This window comes from Panthera pardus, unplaced genomic scaffold (assembly GCF_024362965.1).
Source record: "Panthera pardus isolate Hobbes unplaced genomic scaffold, ASM2436296v1 HiC_scaffold_12, whole genome shotgun sequence".
NCBI classification, from domain to species: Eukaryota; Metazoa; Chordata; class Mammalia; order Carnivora; family Felidae; genus Panthera; species Panthera pardus.
This window is the reverse complement of record NW_026526677.1, coordinates 108,142,439-108,156,915: the sequence shown is the minus strand read 5'-3', so window position 1 is coordinate 108,156,915 and position 14,477 is coordinate 108,142,439. Positions and strand designations below refer to the sequence as shown.

Below are 14,477 nucleotides of genomic sequence, written 5' to 3'. Positions count from 1 at the left end.
TGGGTTTTTTTGAGAGAAACAGAATTTTACTTATAATCCCTTAACATTAAACATAATCGGGGTTTTTTTTTTTTAAGTTTTTATTTAATTCTAGTTTTGTCAAAATTATTTGGATGATTGATTTCTGTAGATTATAGAATTCACTGCTAAATTATGTTCCAGTGCTTTATTGGTAGAAAGGAGAAACCCGAGATAGAAAGAGTCAGAGTTTTCCCTTCCTTCTGACCATCCGGGACCTCACCTCACAGGACATATTAACCTCCTTCCTAGTCCCCTCTGGAAGCAGTTGCCTCCACCTTTAATGCCCCTGTCCCAGCGAACTCTCTTGTTATTATTGCCCAGAACTCCGTTGGGCGCTCATTGTCGGGCCTATAACCTGTGCTGAAGGAGTGTCTGATGTACCAGTTCCTGCTGAGAGCACGTCGCAGTTCCCCATAGTTTTCCCAGCATTGGGCCGTGTACTCCGTTTTTAAAAGAGTAGATTCTAGTTAAAATGAGCTAAAAATTACCACAATAATCAAGGACAGAGAAATGTTTCATAGTAGTACTGTGTTATCCTTATAATGCTTAGCTTACGTTCACCTACATACTTCTGTTCCTTTCAAAAACATTTACTGAAAACAGTCTGCCCAGTACTCTGCTCTTTGAGATACTAATTTGGGAATTATTAACAAGAATAGTCTCAGCACGGTATACGTGAATGTACATAGATGAAGGTATGTTGGAAACAGTGTTGTGTAACAAAATCCCTATTTATGACGTGTTTGTAGATGCTGTGAGAAAACCATGGAGGTTATGAGAAGCTCTCAGGAAACCCTGTTGACCATCGTGGAGGTAAGGCGGATTATAAGGGAATCTCTGTTGAGAGACTGTGGGTCTTGTTAGAAGGTGACTGGTTTGAGGGTCGGTGCTTCATTTTCATGTGGTGGGAAGCTGCCGGGCAGCAGGAGGGGGGTGGGCGCATAAATCAGTAAGTCATGGTTTAGAAACGCCTCCAGTCCTCTCAAATTTCTGGGCATTTTACAGCAGTATAAGTAATCTCTAGTCTTCGATTCATAAATCAGCACTTTGATGTCGTAGGTCTCTCCTGTGGCATTACTTGCTTTCAGAATGGTTTCCGTTGGAGTTTTAAGAGAAACCAGGAAGTCGTATCTCCTTTTCCCTGCCCAGGTTCAGAACCATTGAGTCACTGACTCATGTTGATCAGGCAGAAAGGGAAGGAAGGAAAGCAGATTTGCAGGGCCTGTGACACCAGCTCTACCCAGGACGAAATTGGGTACCTGGAGCAGGCACTCACCACGCTGGCGAGAAGGCTGTGTGGAGCAGGAGGTAGTAGGGTCTCCTCCTCAAGGCACCGTGGGGGCCGGAGCACAGGCGAGCCTCCCTCCCGTAGAGTCTTCGGCTTTTATTCCGTTACCCGGTGGTGCCGGACCGGCTGTGCTCTAGGATCACCTGCACGCCTTTTAAAAAAATGTTGAGGCTGACCATACGCAAACCATACTTCTGGGGACAGGGCAGGAACATTTGTGGTTTTTCAGAGCTATCAGCCTGTACTGGGTCGAGGCCGGGGATGCCGCTGAGCTTCCTTCAGTGCACAGGACACCCCCACAACAAAGCGTTCAGCCCGATCGTGTCAGGAATGCCGAGATTGAGAAACCCTGTTCTAGCTTAATCAGGCTGTGTCCCTTTATTGTGTTCCATTCGGATAGTAAGACTAAAGTCAGTTTTTGAAATACTCTGGTTCCTCCTTGATTTCAGAGTTGGCAACTGTGACTCCAGCAGAAGCCCTAGAGTTTGAAATAATTTATGTTTCTTCAACCCAAGAAGAACATACGGGCTTTTTATAATAGTAGAAGCCTCCATTTCTTTTGGTCGATTAATAAAATGTACCTCCCTATGGGTTCAAACTTAAGTGCCATCCACTTCAGATAGACTGCTATATGAAAATGTTATATATAAGCCTAATGGTCACCACAAATCAAAAAATACTAATATATGCAAAGAATAGAGAGAAAAGAATCCAATTATAATTACTAAAGAAAGCAAACCATGAAAGAGCAGGAGAAGGATCAGAGAAAAACCACAAAAACAACACAAAACAAATAACAAAATAGCAATAATTACATATCTGTCAGTAATTACTTTGAATATAAATGGACTAAATGCTCCAATCAAAAGACATAGGGTGACAGAGTAGATTTAAAAAAAAAAAAAAGACCCATCTATATGTTGCCTACTAGAAACTCATTTCAGACCTAAAGACAGACACAAGCAGACTGAAAGTGAGGGGGTGCAGAAACATTTATCACGCAAATGGATGTCAGGATAAAGCAGAAGTAGCAATGCTTCTATCGGACAAAATGGCCTCTGAAACAAAGACTGTAAGAACAGACCAAGAAGGACACCATATAATACTAAAGGGGACAGTCCAACAAGAAGATACAATAATTGTAAGCATGCACATAACAGGGGAGCACCAAAATACGTAAAACGGTTAATGACAAACATAAAGGAACTAATCAACAGTAATACAATAACAGAAGGAGACTTTCAACATCCCATTCACACTGATTATCCAAACAGAAAATCAACAAGGAAGTAGTGGCTTTGAATGACCGACTGGACCAGATGGATTTAACCGATATATTCAAAAATTCCATCTGTTTTAGGATGGAATTACACATCCTCTTCAAGTGCACATGGGACATTCTCCAGAACAGATCATATATTAGGCCACAAAACAAGTCTCAAGAAATTAAAAAAGACTAAAGTCATACCATCCATCTTTTCTGGCCTAGGATACTAGAAGTCAATCCACCCACCCACCCCCAAATCTGGAAGGACCACAAATACATGGACATTAAGTAACTTAGGAATGAACGGATCAACCAAGAGATCAAAGAAACAAAAGAAAACACAATGGTCCAAAATCTTTGGGATGCAGCAAAGGCAGTTCTAAGAGGGAAGTATATAGCAATACTCAAATACCTCAAAATCTCAAACAACCTAAATTTGCATCTGAAGGAGCTAGAAAAAAAACAACAAACAAAACCTAAAACCAGCAGGGGAAAGGAAATAAAGATTAGAGCAGAAATAAATGATAATAGCAACTAAAAAAAACGAGAACAGATCAATGAAACCAGGATCTTTAAAAAGATCAATAAAATGAATAAACCTCTAGCCAGACTCATTAAAAAAAAAAAGGGGGGGGGGCTCAAACAAGATCACAAATGAAAGAGGAGAAATAACCAACACTACAGAAATACAAACAATTGGGGGCACCTGGGTGGCTGAGCTGGTTGAGCATCCGACTCTGTTTCAGCTCAGGTCTTGATCTCAGGGTTTTGAGCTGAAGCCCCACGTTGGGCTCATGCTGCACATGAAGCCTACTTAAAAAAAAAAAAAAAAAAACAAAAAAAACAAAACAACGAATTATAAGAGAATTATTATGAAAAACTATTAAACAAATTAGACAACCTGGAAGAAATGGATAAATTCCCAGGAACATAACCTACCAAAACTGAAGCAGGAAGAAATTTAAAAATTGGACAGACTGATTACCGGCAATGAAATTGTTGGGATTTTTTGATTATCGACTCAAACAGAAGTCTAGTATCAGACAGCTTCACCGACAATTTCAACCAAACATTTAGAGTGTTAATTTAGGGGGTGCCTGGGTGGCTCAGTCTGTTAAGCGGCCGACTTCAGCTCAGGTCATGATCTCGCGGTCCGTGAGTTCGAGCCCCGCGTCGGGCTCTGTGCTGACCGCTCAGAGCCTGGAGCCTGTTTCAGATTCTTTGTCTCCCTCTCTCTGACCCTCCCCCGTTCATGCTTTGTCTCTCTCTGTCTCAAAAATAAATAAACGTTAAAAAAAAAAAAAAGTGTTAATTTAAAGAAGAGTTAATACTTATTCTGTTGAAACTATTCCAAAAAATAGAAGAGGAAGGAAAACTTCCAGATTCATTCAATGAGGCCAGAATCACCCTGATGAAGACACCATAAAAAGAACTACAGGCCAGTATCTCTGACAAACAGATGTAGATGTAGGTTCGGTATTCGCAAATCACTCAACATGATGCCTCACATCGATAAAAGACAAAAACCACATGATAATTTTAGTTGGCACAGAAAAAAGCATTTGACACGGTACAACATCCATTCATCATAAAAGCCCTCAATAAAGCAGGTGTAGAGGGAACATACCTCAACATAATAAAGGCCTTATGTGAAAAACCCACAGGAAACAACATATTCAGTAGTGAGAAACTGAGAGCTTTCCCCCTAATAAGATCAGGAACAAGATGAGGATGGCCCCTCTCACCACTTTTATTCGACATAGCAGAAGTCCTAGCCATGGCAGTCAGACAACAACAAGAAAGAAAAGACATTCACATTGGTAAGGAAGAAGTAAAACTCAGTATTTGCAGGTGACATGGTACCAAAAAAGATAATAACCCTAAAATACTCCTCCAGAAATGACTAGAACTGATCAATGAATTCAGTAAAGACACAGTATATAGAATCAATGTGCAGAAATCTGTTGCATTTCTATACACTAATAAGGAAGCAGCAGAAAGTGAAATTAAGAAAACAATCCCATTTATAATTGTATCAAAAATAATACACCTAGGAATTAACCTAACCAAAGAGGTGAAAGAGCTGTACTCTGGAAACTATAAAACACCGATGAAAGAAATGAAGATGACACAAGGAAAGAAGAAGACATTCCATGCTTATGTATGAGAACAGATACTGTTAAAATGTCTATATTGCCCAAGGCAATCTACACATTTAATAAATCACCAGCATTTTTCACAGAGCTAGAAGAAACAGTCCTAAAATTCGTATGGAACCACAAAAGACCCCAAATAGCCAAAGCAGTCTTAGAAAGGCAGAGCTGGAGGCATCACAATTCCAGGCTTGGAAGTTCCATTACAGAGCAGTAGTAATCAAAACAGTATGGTACTGGCACAACAGTAGACACATAGGTCAATGGAACAGAATAGAAAACCCAGACATAAATCCACAATTATATGGTAATTAATCTTTGACAAAGTCGGAAAGGATATAAAACGGGTAAAAGAATGTCTCTCCAACAAATGGTGTTGGGAAAACGGGACCCCTTTTCTTACACCATACACAAAACAAATTCAAAATGGGTTAAAAACCTGTGAGACCTGAAGCCATAAAAAAATCCTAGAAGAGAACACAGGCAGTAACTCCTTTGACAATGGCCATACCAACTTTGTTTCTAGATATGTCTCCTGAGGCAAGGAAAACAAATGTAAAAATAATAAACTGTTGGGACTTTGTCAAAGTAAAAGCTTCTGCAAAGTGAAGGAAACAATCAACAAAACTAAAAGGCAACCTACTAAATGGGAGAAGATGTTTGTAAATGACATATCTGATAAAGGGTTAGTATCTAAAATATATAAAGAGCTGATAAAACTCAATACCCAAAAACCAAATAATCCAATTAAAAAATGGACAGAAGACACGAATAGACATTTTCCCAAAGAAGACATCCAGATGGCTAACAGACACACGAGAAGATGCTCAACATCACTCATGATTAGGGAAATGCAAATCAGAACCCCAATAAAATATCACCTCCCCCCTGTCAGAATGGTAAAATCACCAGTAGATGTTGGCAAGGATGCAGAGAAAGGGGGAACCCTCTTGCACCTTTGGTGGGAATGCAAACTGGTACAGCCACTCTGGAAAACAGTATGGAGTTTCCTCAAAAAGTTAAAAATAGAGCCACCCTATGATCCAGTAATTGCACTACTGGGCATTTACCTTAAAAAACGCACTAATTCAAAGGGATACATGCGCCCCTATGTTTACAGCAGCATTATTTACAATAGCCAGATTATGGAAACAGCCCACACATCCATCAGTAGATGAATGAATAAAGAAGTGATGTATATATACAGTGGAATATTACGTGGCTATAAAAAAATAAAATTTTGCCAATTGCAATAACATGGATGGAGCTAGAGTGTATATTCTAAGCAAAATTATTCAGAGAGAGACAAATACCATATGGAATTTAGGAAACAAATGAGCAAAGGGGGAAAAAAAAGAAACAGGCAAACCAAGAAATAGACTCTTGAGTATAGAGAACATACTGATGGTCACCAGAGGGGAGGTGAGTGGGTGGGGGAATGGGGAAATACGTGATGGGGATTAATGAGAACCCTTGTGATGAGCAAAGGGTGATGTATACAAGTATTGAATTACTGTATCCTACACCTGAAACTAATATTACACTGTGTTTTAACTATACTGGAATTGTAAAAAATGTACCTCCCTTGTGTGGGCGAATCTGGTTTGGATGCCTCAGCTTAGAGCATGTCAATGCCCAACTTAATGTCACACAGGAATCCTCGAACTTGCAGACAAACCACATATATTCAGGGTCGGTGCCCCTATGGTTTTTAATGGCTCTGGGGGTTGCTTAAAACAGTGGAAAGCATGAAATGGATGAGCCAATTTTGGTACTGCTGAATCAGTACATGTCTTGGAATTGAACATGTAACGCTAAAGGCAATTTATAGTCGCAGCCCACAGAACTGAGAAAACATGAAGCAGCAAAAAAATGGTACAGTTCTGTAGTCATCATCCCTGGAAATGAGTTTTCACTTATTAAGACCTGTCCGGTAAGCATTTTTGCTAAGGAGTATTAAAGAAAAAAAAAAAAAAAAAAGTCTGTGCTTATAAACAGCAGGGGCAGTTAGCTGTTCTACATTGCCAAGGTCAAAAATCTCTCATGACCTCATTTACTAAAATTTAAGACCTAAAGTCCCTTGCTCTGGCCATGCCAGTTGTTCTGGTTTTCAAATTCTACTACATACATCTGTCTCCACACTGCACTAGACCTTCGGTTTTGAGGAGTTTTCAATAAAGTATACCCTTTCTTTTCTCCAAATTTGAAACTTATGGAGAGAAAAGGAAAAAGCCTTAAGAATAAGGTAGAAATCAAAATGTTCGGGTTAGTACAGATAAAATCATTGGAGACGTGGCTAGAGGTGAAGCCCAGACAGGCTGGCCGGTCCTGTCCAACTCCCACACCTGACCTCTGCCTGGGTCCAGCCCGAGGGGAGCTGGGGTGGGCAGAGCAGGTGCCCTCGCCCAGGACCATAGCAGTGAGGAGGAGAGAGGAGGAGGAGAGTGACTAGTCCTTATCTCTTGACTAGAGCAGTTTCCGGGTGGGGGGAGGTCGGCACCCCCACACAAGAAGAATGGTTTGGGGGGTGAGAAGCCCGGAGCGTCGTGCTCGCGTGGTCTCCTCCACAAGGAGGTGGGGGCTGCCTGCCACAGGCTGGCCCATTCCACCCCCCTCCATCCTCCCGCCTAGCATTTGACCTCCGTTACCTTTATCACGCGGGTTCTTCTGTGTCCAAGTACACGTCCAGGCGCACATTGTTCTTCTCCCTGCCTAGGTCCTCCTGTACGATCCCCTCTTTGACTGGACCATGAATCCTTTGAAAGCTCTGTATTTACAGCAGAGGCCGGAGGACGACGCGGAGCTCCAGTCCACTCCCAGTGCGGACGACCAGGAGTGCAGACGCGGTCTCGGGTGAGCCCTGCTGTCGCCTGCTCAGACCCTCCTCTTCCCAAGGCCCTTTAACCCGCTCCGCCTCATGCAGCCTCTGTGTTTGTCCTTAGTGACATCGACCAGAGTTTGAACAAAGTGGCCGAACGCGTCCTGATGCGGCTCCAAGAGAAACTGAAAGGGGTGGAGGAGGGAACCGTGCTCAGCGTCGGGGGGCAGGTGAATCTGCTCATACAGCAGGCCATGGACCCCAAGAACCTCAGCCGGCTCTTCCCGGGATGGAAAGCGTGGGTGTGAGGCGGCATGTGCCTCGCCCTGCGGTTCAGCCCTTCGAAATGACATCGCGGCCTTCATTTTTAACGCAGCCGGTGTACTCGGAACAGGCGTTAATGGACAACCGAATGAACTGTGTACTGTGTCTTTAAAAAGTGTTTAACACTTGCCTTGGTCACCAGAAGATGCCTCGACCGTCTCCACGAAAATCTCTTCTCTCACATTTTAGAAGTGTCGTTCATGCTGTACTTCTGGGCTGAGCGTGTATTTCTTCTTCCCGAGTACATACTTGTGTTGTTCGCGGTATAACCACTGACTTCTGCTTCAGCTTAAGGGCAGGAACATAACTGACAGTGAATTAAAGGAGATAAACTGCTAGGTTTGAGGTAGCTTTTAATTAAAACTTGTTTCTCAGGTATTATATATGAATAAGTTATCTGGTATTTATAAAAGGAAAAAAACTTTTACAATTGTAACCGTTTATATATCATAGTAAAGCTACAATAAAATGAAGCAATATTGAGGGGCACCTGGGTGGCTCAGTTGGTTAAGCGTTGACTTCCGCTCAGGCTGTGATCTCACAGTTTGTGAGTTTGAGCTCAGTGTTGGGCTTTGTGCTGACAGCTCAGAGCATAGAGTTGGCTTCAGATTCTCTGTCTCCCTCTCTGCCCTTCGCCCATTTGCGTGCACGCTCTCTCTCTCAAAAATAAGTAAATTGAAAAAAATATAATCAACATTAAAAGCAAATTAGTACTTAAGAAACATATTTGGGTTTTCAGTGGGAAGATCACTCAGCGTTACTAGATTGTGAAGTTGTTACATTATGGAGAACAGATTTCAAAGACACGGTATCGTTTCTATTTTTTAAAATGTATACTGGCCCTTCTCATTCTATTCTCTTCATCTTTGAAACCCTTCTGTGCTCTTTTCTCTTTCTCTGATGACTTGAATCCCTTTTCTGGTTTATGAATTCTCTTGTTAGCTATGCATAATCTTTTTAGACCATTCATCAGGTTTCTTTTTTCAAGAATAATTTTTCATTCTTAGCTCTGAATCATTCATCAGATCTGTTACTTGTTTTGTAACGTCCACTTGTTTTTAACTTTTCTGTTCTTTTTCTGTCACTAAGCATTTCACACATCCCCATTTTATAGTCTCTCTAACAGCTCTGCATTAATCACATTCCTGCACTTGTGTCTGTTGAATCTCTTATGTGGCGGACTGTTGATTCGTGTGTCTTGTGATTTTGTAAGGTGAGCTTCAGCTGGGCTTTCTCTGTGGGAATCTTGAGTGACCAGGGTTAAGAACTGTTCCTTCCAGATTAGGTTTCTGGAGAACTCATCTTGAAATGATCATTTTGCATTTCAAATTACCAACTTAATCTTGACGTATCTTTGTCTTATACACTGCCTACGTGAATAATTTGGTATATATAGGAAGTTTTATTACTGTAGTGAATCAAGGGAATGTAGTAAACTTATATCTTTATGAAAGCCTTGGAATCTTCATGGATGGAATAAGAGATTATGAGCTAGATGACAGTATAGGTAAATGAACTGTGGCTAATTCTTGCTAGTTGATGCATACAAAGAGCTTTGAATGACATTAATCTACGCTTCGGCCTCGAGGTGCCTTGAGGTATGCTGTAAGTTTTCTGTCCTGTTGCACATATTATTATAATGGCTTTGTCCAGTCTGCCAAATTTGCAGATAACAAATGTAGGAGGAAGAGTTAATTCACAGGTGGTAGAATTAAGCTTCTCAAAGATTCCGACAGGAACACTGCCTGGAAATGAATTTTTTGTTCATTTGTTGCATGCTGAGTACCGGAAATATATGCAGCATCTCTTGGAAGATTAGTGATTTTATCCCAGTTTACATCTGGAGAAAGTGAAGTTGAGAGAAAGTAAAAGTAACCTGTCCACGACCGGAATATAGTACAGTGAAGGTACAAGTGTAAATGGACAGTCTCTAACTTTAGAAGCTTTCAAGTAAGAAGAATCTAGGCGTCACCAATTGCTCAGTGAAAGCCAATAGAAAGGCTAATAGATTGTAGACTGAACACTCGTGTCTAGATTAAAGGAGAGAAAGCGCTGCCTCATTCTGTGGTCAGTCCCGCTCTCCTTACAGTATATACTTAAAATATATGCACTTAGAAATTCGGTATGAAGGAAATAGGAAAAGCTGTGGATTTCTTAGTTACAGTAGGCAATTCTTTAAAAAAGTAGAAAGCTAGTATACTCACTTGAAATCTAGAAATATATGCCACTTCAAGTATTTTAATTGCACTTTAATGAAATTATATATTTTCCGTAGATCGATTTTAGTACCATTGAATGTATTTCTTAAAGCCTGTTGCACTGTTCCCTGTTTTTGAATAAAATTTTCTAAAAGGAAATACATGCTAGGACTCATTTATTTTATTCAGATGTTTGTCTTGTGTGCCAGGCATGGTGCTAGTTCCCGGGAGACAACGGTGAGCAAGAGGCGGGCACAGCGGACCCTTAAAGAGCCTGGGGTCTGGCGCAGACAGGCTGCTTGTACGCAGGTCAGCTGGGGAGCCAGCTACCCAGATCCGGCCCGGTGCCCTGCACTCAGTCCTTGCGGGGACCTCTAGCCCTACCCCTGGCCCCAGCAGCGGTCTACGGTTTTATTCCTGGGAGAGGTCTCTGAGCTGTAAAATCTCAGGCCCGTACATACCCTAATACCTGAATCTAACACTTAACACCTAGCTCAGATCCTAAAAGTAACCTAACTGTAGATGTGAAAAGAGTGGCTTCCAGAATATGCTATGAGAAAAGCGGCCTAGTTATCCTGGAGAAGACCCCAAACATTGAGGTATTGGTAGTATTTCGGAAAATGGTTGTGACAGTAGACATAAAAACAGAAGGACCGACTGAATACGTATTTAGAGTATTTTGAGCCGCCGATCCCTCCTTGCCTCAGCTCAGTGGATGGCTGCTATGTCTATTCTCACCCGGGCAGAAATCTGGGGTTTTAGTCTCTTGAGTGGTCTGTGAACCGCAGGATAACCAGGTACACACCTAATCCCTAACCCTAACCCATAACCATAACTATAACCCTAACCCTCTGTAGTCTCTGAACTGCAAAATACCAAACACATAAACTAACCCTAACCCTCTAACCCTAGAGCTGAGAAGAAAAAGAAAAAAATAAGTTCTAGAAGCACAGTATCTCCTAAGCCTGTAACCCTAGAGCTGAGGAAAAAAAGAAAAAGAGAAGTTCTAGAAGCAAAATATCTCCTCCAACTGACAACTTTGAAACCAGATTCTGAGTAGGGTTGTTAACTTTGCTAGATTTTAATGTTAGGTTATTTGAAAACCACCCCAAAATTTTTCCTGGTGGTATATGTAGTGTTTGAATATTCACTGTACACTTATAAATCTTTGTAAATATTGCTGAACTTAATATTACAAAGATTTTTTTAGTGTTTATTTTTGAGAAAACAAGCAGGGGAGGGGCAGAGAGAGGGAGACAGAGAATCTGAAGCAGGCTCTACATTGTCAGCACAAAGCCCAACGCGGGTTTTGAACCAACAAATTGCAAGATCATGACCTGAGCTGAAGTCGGACACTCAACCGACTGAGCCACCCACACACTCTAAATTTAGTATTTTTTAAAGAACTTTCTTTTAGATATTCATGATTATAAAAGTTGGAAATACTCTAAGAGAAAAATGGGTAATCAGCTGATTACAAATTTGTTGAAAGTCATTGCAGTGTAAACCAACTTGGAAAATGGATCTCCTACCTCTCAAACATATTCATGGCATGGAAAGGATAAAATACAATGAAAATAATCCTGATGAATCAATGCCTTCGACTTCTAAGGAAGTAATGACACCAGTGCTACAGAAACGCTTCTGATATTAGTAAGAGCCCTTTTATGAGTCCTGTATCGCCCTTATATCAACAATTACAAGAGTTACAAGAAAATTGAAGACCAATATCATGAACATGATACAAATATTAGTGAATCAACTCCATCAATTAAAAAACAAAAAGTATATCATGACCAAATGACATTATTCCAGAAATATCAGGTTGGCTTAATATTTGCTGTCAGTTTAATAAACTAACAAAGAAAAACCATATCATGTCAAGAGATGCAGAAAAATCATGTGACAAAATTCAACATTCATGATAACTCATCAAACTAGGGATAAAAGGAACATTTTCAACTTGATAAAGAAGAACTATTAAAAACTCACAGCTCATTGGGGCGCCTGGGTGGCTCAGTCAGTTAAGCATCTGACTTCGGCTCAGGTCACGATCTCACAGTTCGTGGGGTTGAGCCCCGAGTCGGGGTCTGTGCTGACAGCTCAGAGCCTGGAGCATGTTTCAGATTCTGTGTCTCCCTCTCTCTCTGCCCCTCCCCCACTCGTGCTCTGTCTCCCTCTGTCTCAAAAATAAATAAACATTAAAAAAATTAAAAAAACAAAAAACAAAAAAACTCACAGCTCACTTCATACTTAATGGTCAAAGACTAAATGTTTTCCCCCTAAGATGAGGAACAAAGCAAGGATGCCACTCTTACCAGTTCTATTCAACACTGTACTGGAGTTTCTACCCATGCAATTGAGCAAAGAAACAGAAAGAAAAGACATACAATTTGAAAAGGAAGTACAATTATCTTCCATTTGCATATGACATGATCGTCTATGTAGAAAATCCTCAGGATTCTGTATATTAAAAAGCGCCCCTATGTTCTAGAACTAGTGAGTTTACAAGATCAAATAATAAAGGCCAATATACAAAACGTCAACAATATTTCTGTGTATCAGTGTCAAAGTGTCCAGACTAGGCCCAAGATGGGGTCACTTATTCTAAGTCCCATATCCGCAAACCAAAACTTAACTGAGTTTCTATGCTCAGCTCTCCCAGAAAAAGAAGGCCCAAGCCAACCAACTGGCACTTACCTGCTCAGCAGAAGTTTCTTAACCAAGCTCCAAGACTTCCCTTTACTCCACTTAAAGTAATCTCACTTTGGGGCGCCTGGGTGGCTCAGTCGATTAATTGTCCAACTTCAGCTCAGGTCATGATCTCACAGTCTGTGAGTTTGAGCCCCACGTCAGGCTCTGTGCTGACAACTCAGAGCCTGGAGGCTGCTTTGGATTCTGTGTCTCCCTGTCTTTCTGCCCCTCCCCTACTCATGCTCTGTCTCTGTCTCAAAAATAAATAAAAACATTAAAAAATCAAAAAATAAATAAATAAAGTGATCTTACTTTAACCAGTTAAATGCCCAACTTCCTATTCACTTTGGTCTGTGAAACCCTCTTGCTTTAAGAAGCTCCTTTTGGTTTTCTAGACTGGATTCTTCCCAAATCATGAATTGCTAAATGATAGTCAATTACATCTGGAAATTATGTATCTGTGAAATTTTCCTTTATCACCAGTAGTGAACAGTTTAAAATTTAAATTAAAAAATACCATCAAAAAGATGAAATAGTTGGGCATAAGTTCAATAAAATATGTTAGGTGCCTGGACACTGAAATTTATAAAACATTAATGAGGAAAGCAAAGGCCTAAATATACAGAGAGATGTACTATGTTCATGGATTGGGAGACTCCATATTGTTAAGATAGCAATTCTCCCCAAATTGATACACAGAATCAATGCAATCCAATCTAAATACAAGCAAGCTTTTTTCTTTTTTTTCCTTTTGTAACTTGACAATTGGATTATAAAATCCAAATGGAAATGCAAAGGAATTTGAATAAGCCAAAACAATTTGGAAAGGAAATACAAGTTTGAAAGACATACACTAAAGCCACAGAAACAAATACAAGGTGGTACTGTCATAAAGATAAGACATACAGATCAATGGAGCAGGATAAGGAATCCAGAAATAGACCCTTATATATGGTAACTGATTTTCAGCAAAGGCTTCAAGGTAGCTTAATAGGGAAAAGACAGTGTTTGCAAAAACAACAATAACAACAACAAAACATATCTATATGCAAAAACCCCCACAAATCTCAAATCTTCTCTCCTACTATATATAATAACTAACTTGAACTAGATGATATACCTCAATGTGAGAGCTAAAGTTATAAAATTTGTATAAGAACTCCTTTGTTGGCACAAAAACAGACACATAGACCAATGGAATAGAATAGAAACCCCAGAACTAGACCCACAAACGTATGGCCAACTCATCTTTGACAAAGCAGGAAAGAACATCCAATGGAAAAAAGACAGTCTCTTTAACAAATGGTGCTGGGAGAACTGGACAGCGACATGCAGAAGGTTGAAACTAGACCACTTTCTCACACCATTCACAAAAATAAACTCAAAATGGATAAAGGACCTGAATGTGAGACAGGAAACCATTAAAACCTTAGAGGAGAAAGCAGGAAAAGGCCTCTCTGACCTCAGCCATAGCAGTTTCTTACTTGACACATCCCCAAAGGCAAGGGAATTAAAAGCAAAAGTGAATTACTGGGACCTTATGAAGATAAAAAGCTTCTGCACAGCAAAGGAAACAACCAACAAAACTAAAAGGCAACCAACGGAATGGGAAAAGATATTTGCAAATGACATATCGGACAAAGGGCTAGTATCCAAAATCTATAAAGAGCTCACCAAACTCCACACCCGAAAAACAAATAACCCAGTGAAGAAA

At 40.4% G+C, this 14,477-nt stretch overlaps 1 protein-coding gene across 1 annotated transcript in view; it reads left to right on the top strand.

Annotated features, from left to right (window-relative positions):
* The window catches only part of ATM (ATM serine/threonine kinase), a 131,709-nt gene extending 121,481 nt beyond the window's left edge, over nucleotides 1-10,228 (top strand). The window contains 3 exon segments of the mRNA XM_019469253.2: nucleotides 771-834; nucleotides 7,446-7,582; nucleotides 7,672-10,228. Coding sequence (XP_019324798.2) covers nucleotides 771-834; nucleotides 7,446-7,582; nucleotides 7,672-7,855 — 385 coding nt within the window. The 3' untranslated portion in view covers nucleotides 7,856-10,228.
* The last annotated feature ends 4,249 nt before the right edge of the window (nucleotides 10,229-14,477 follow it).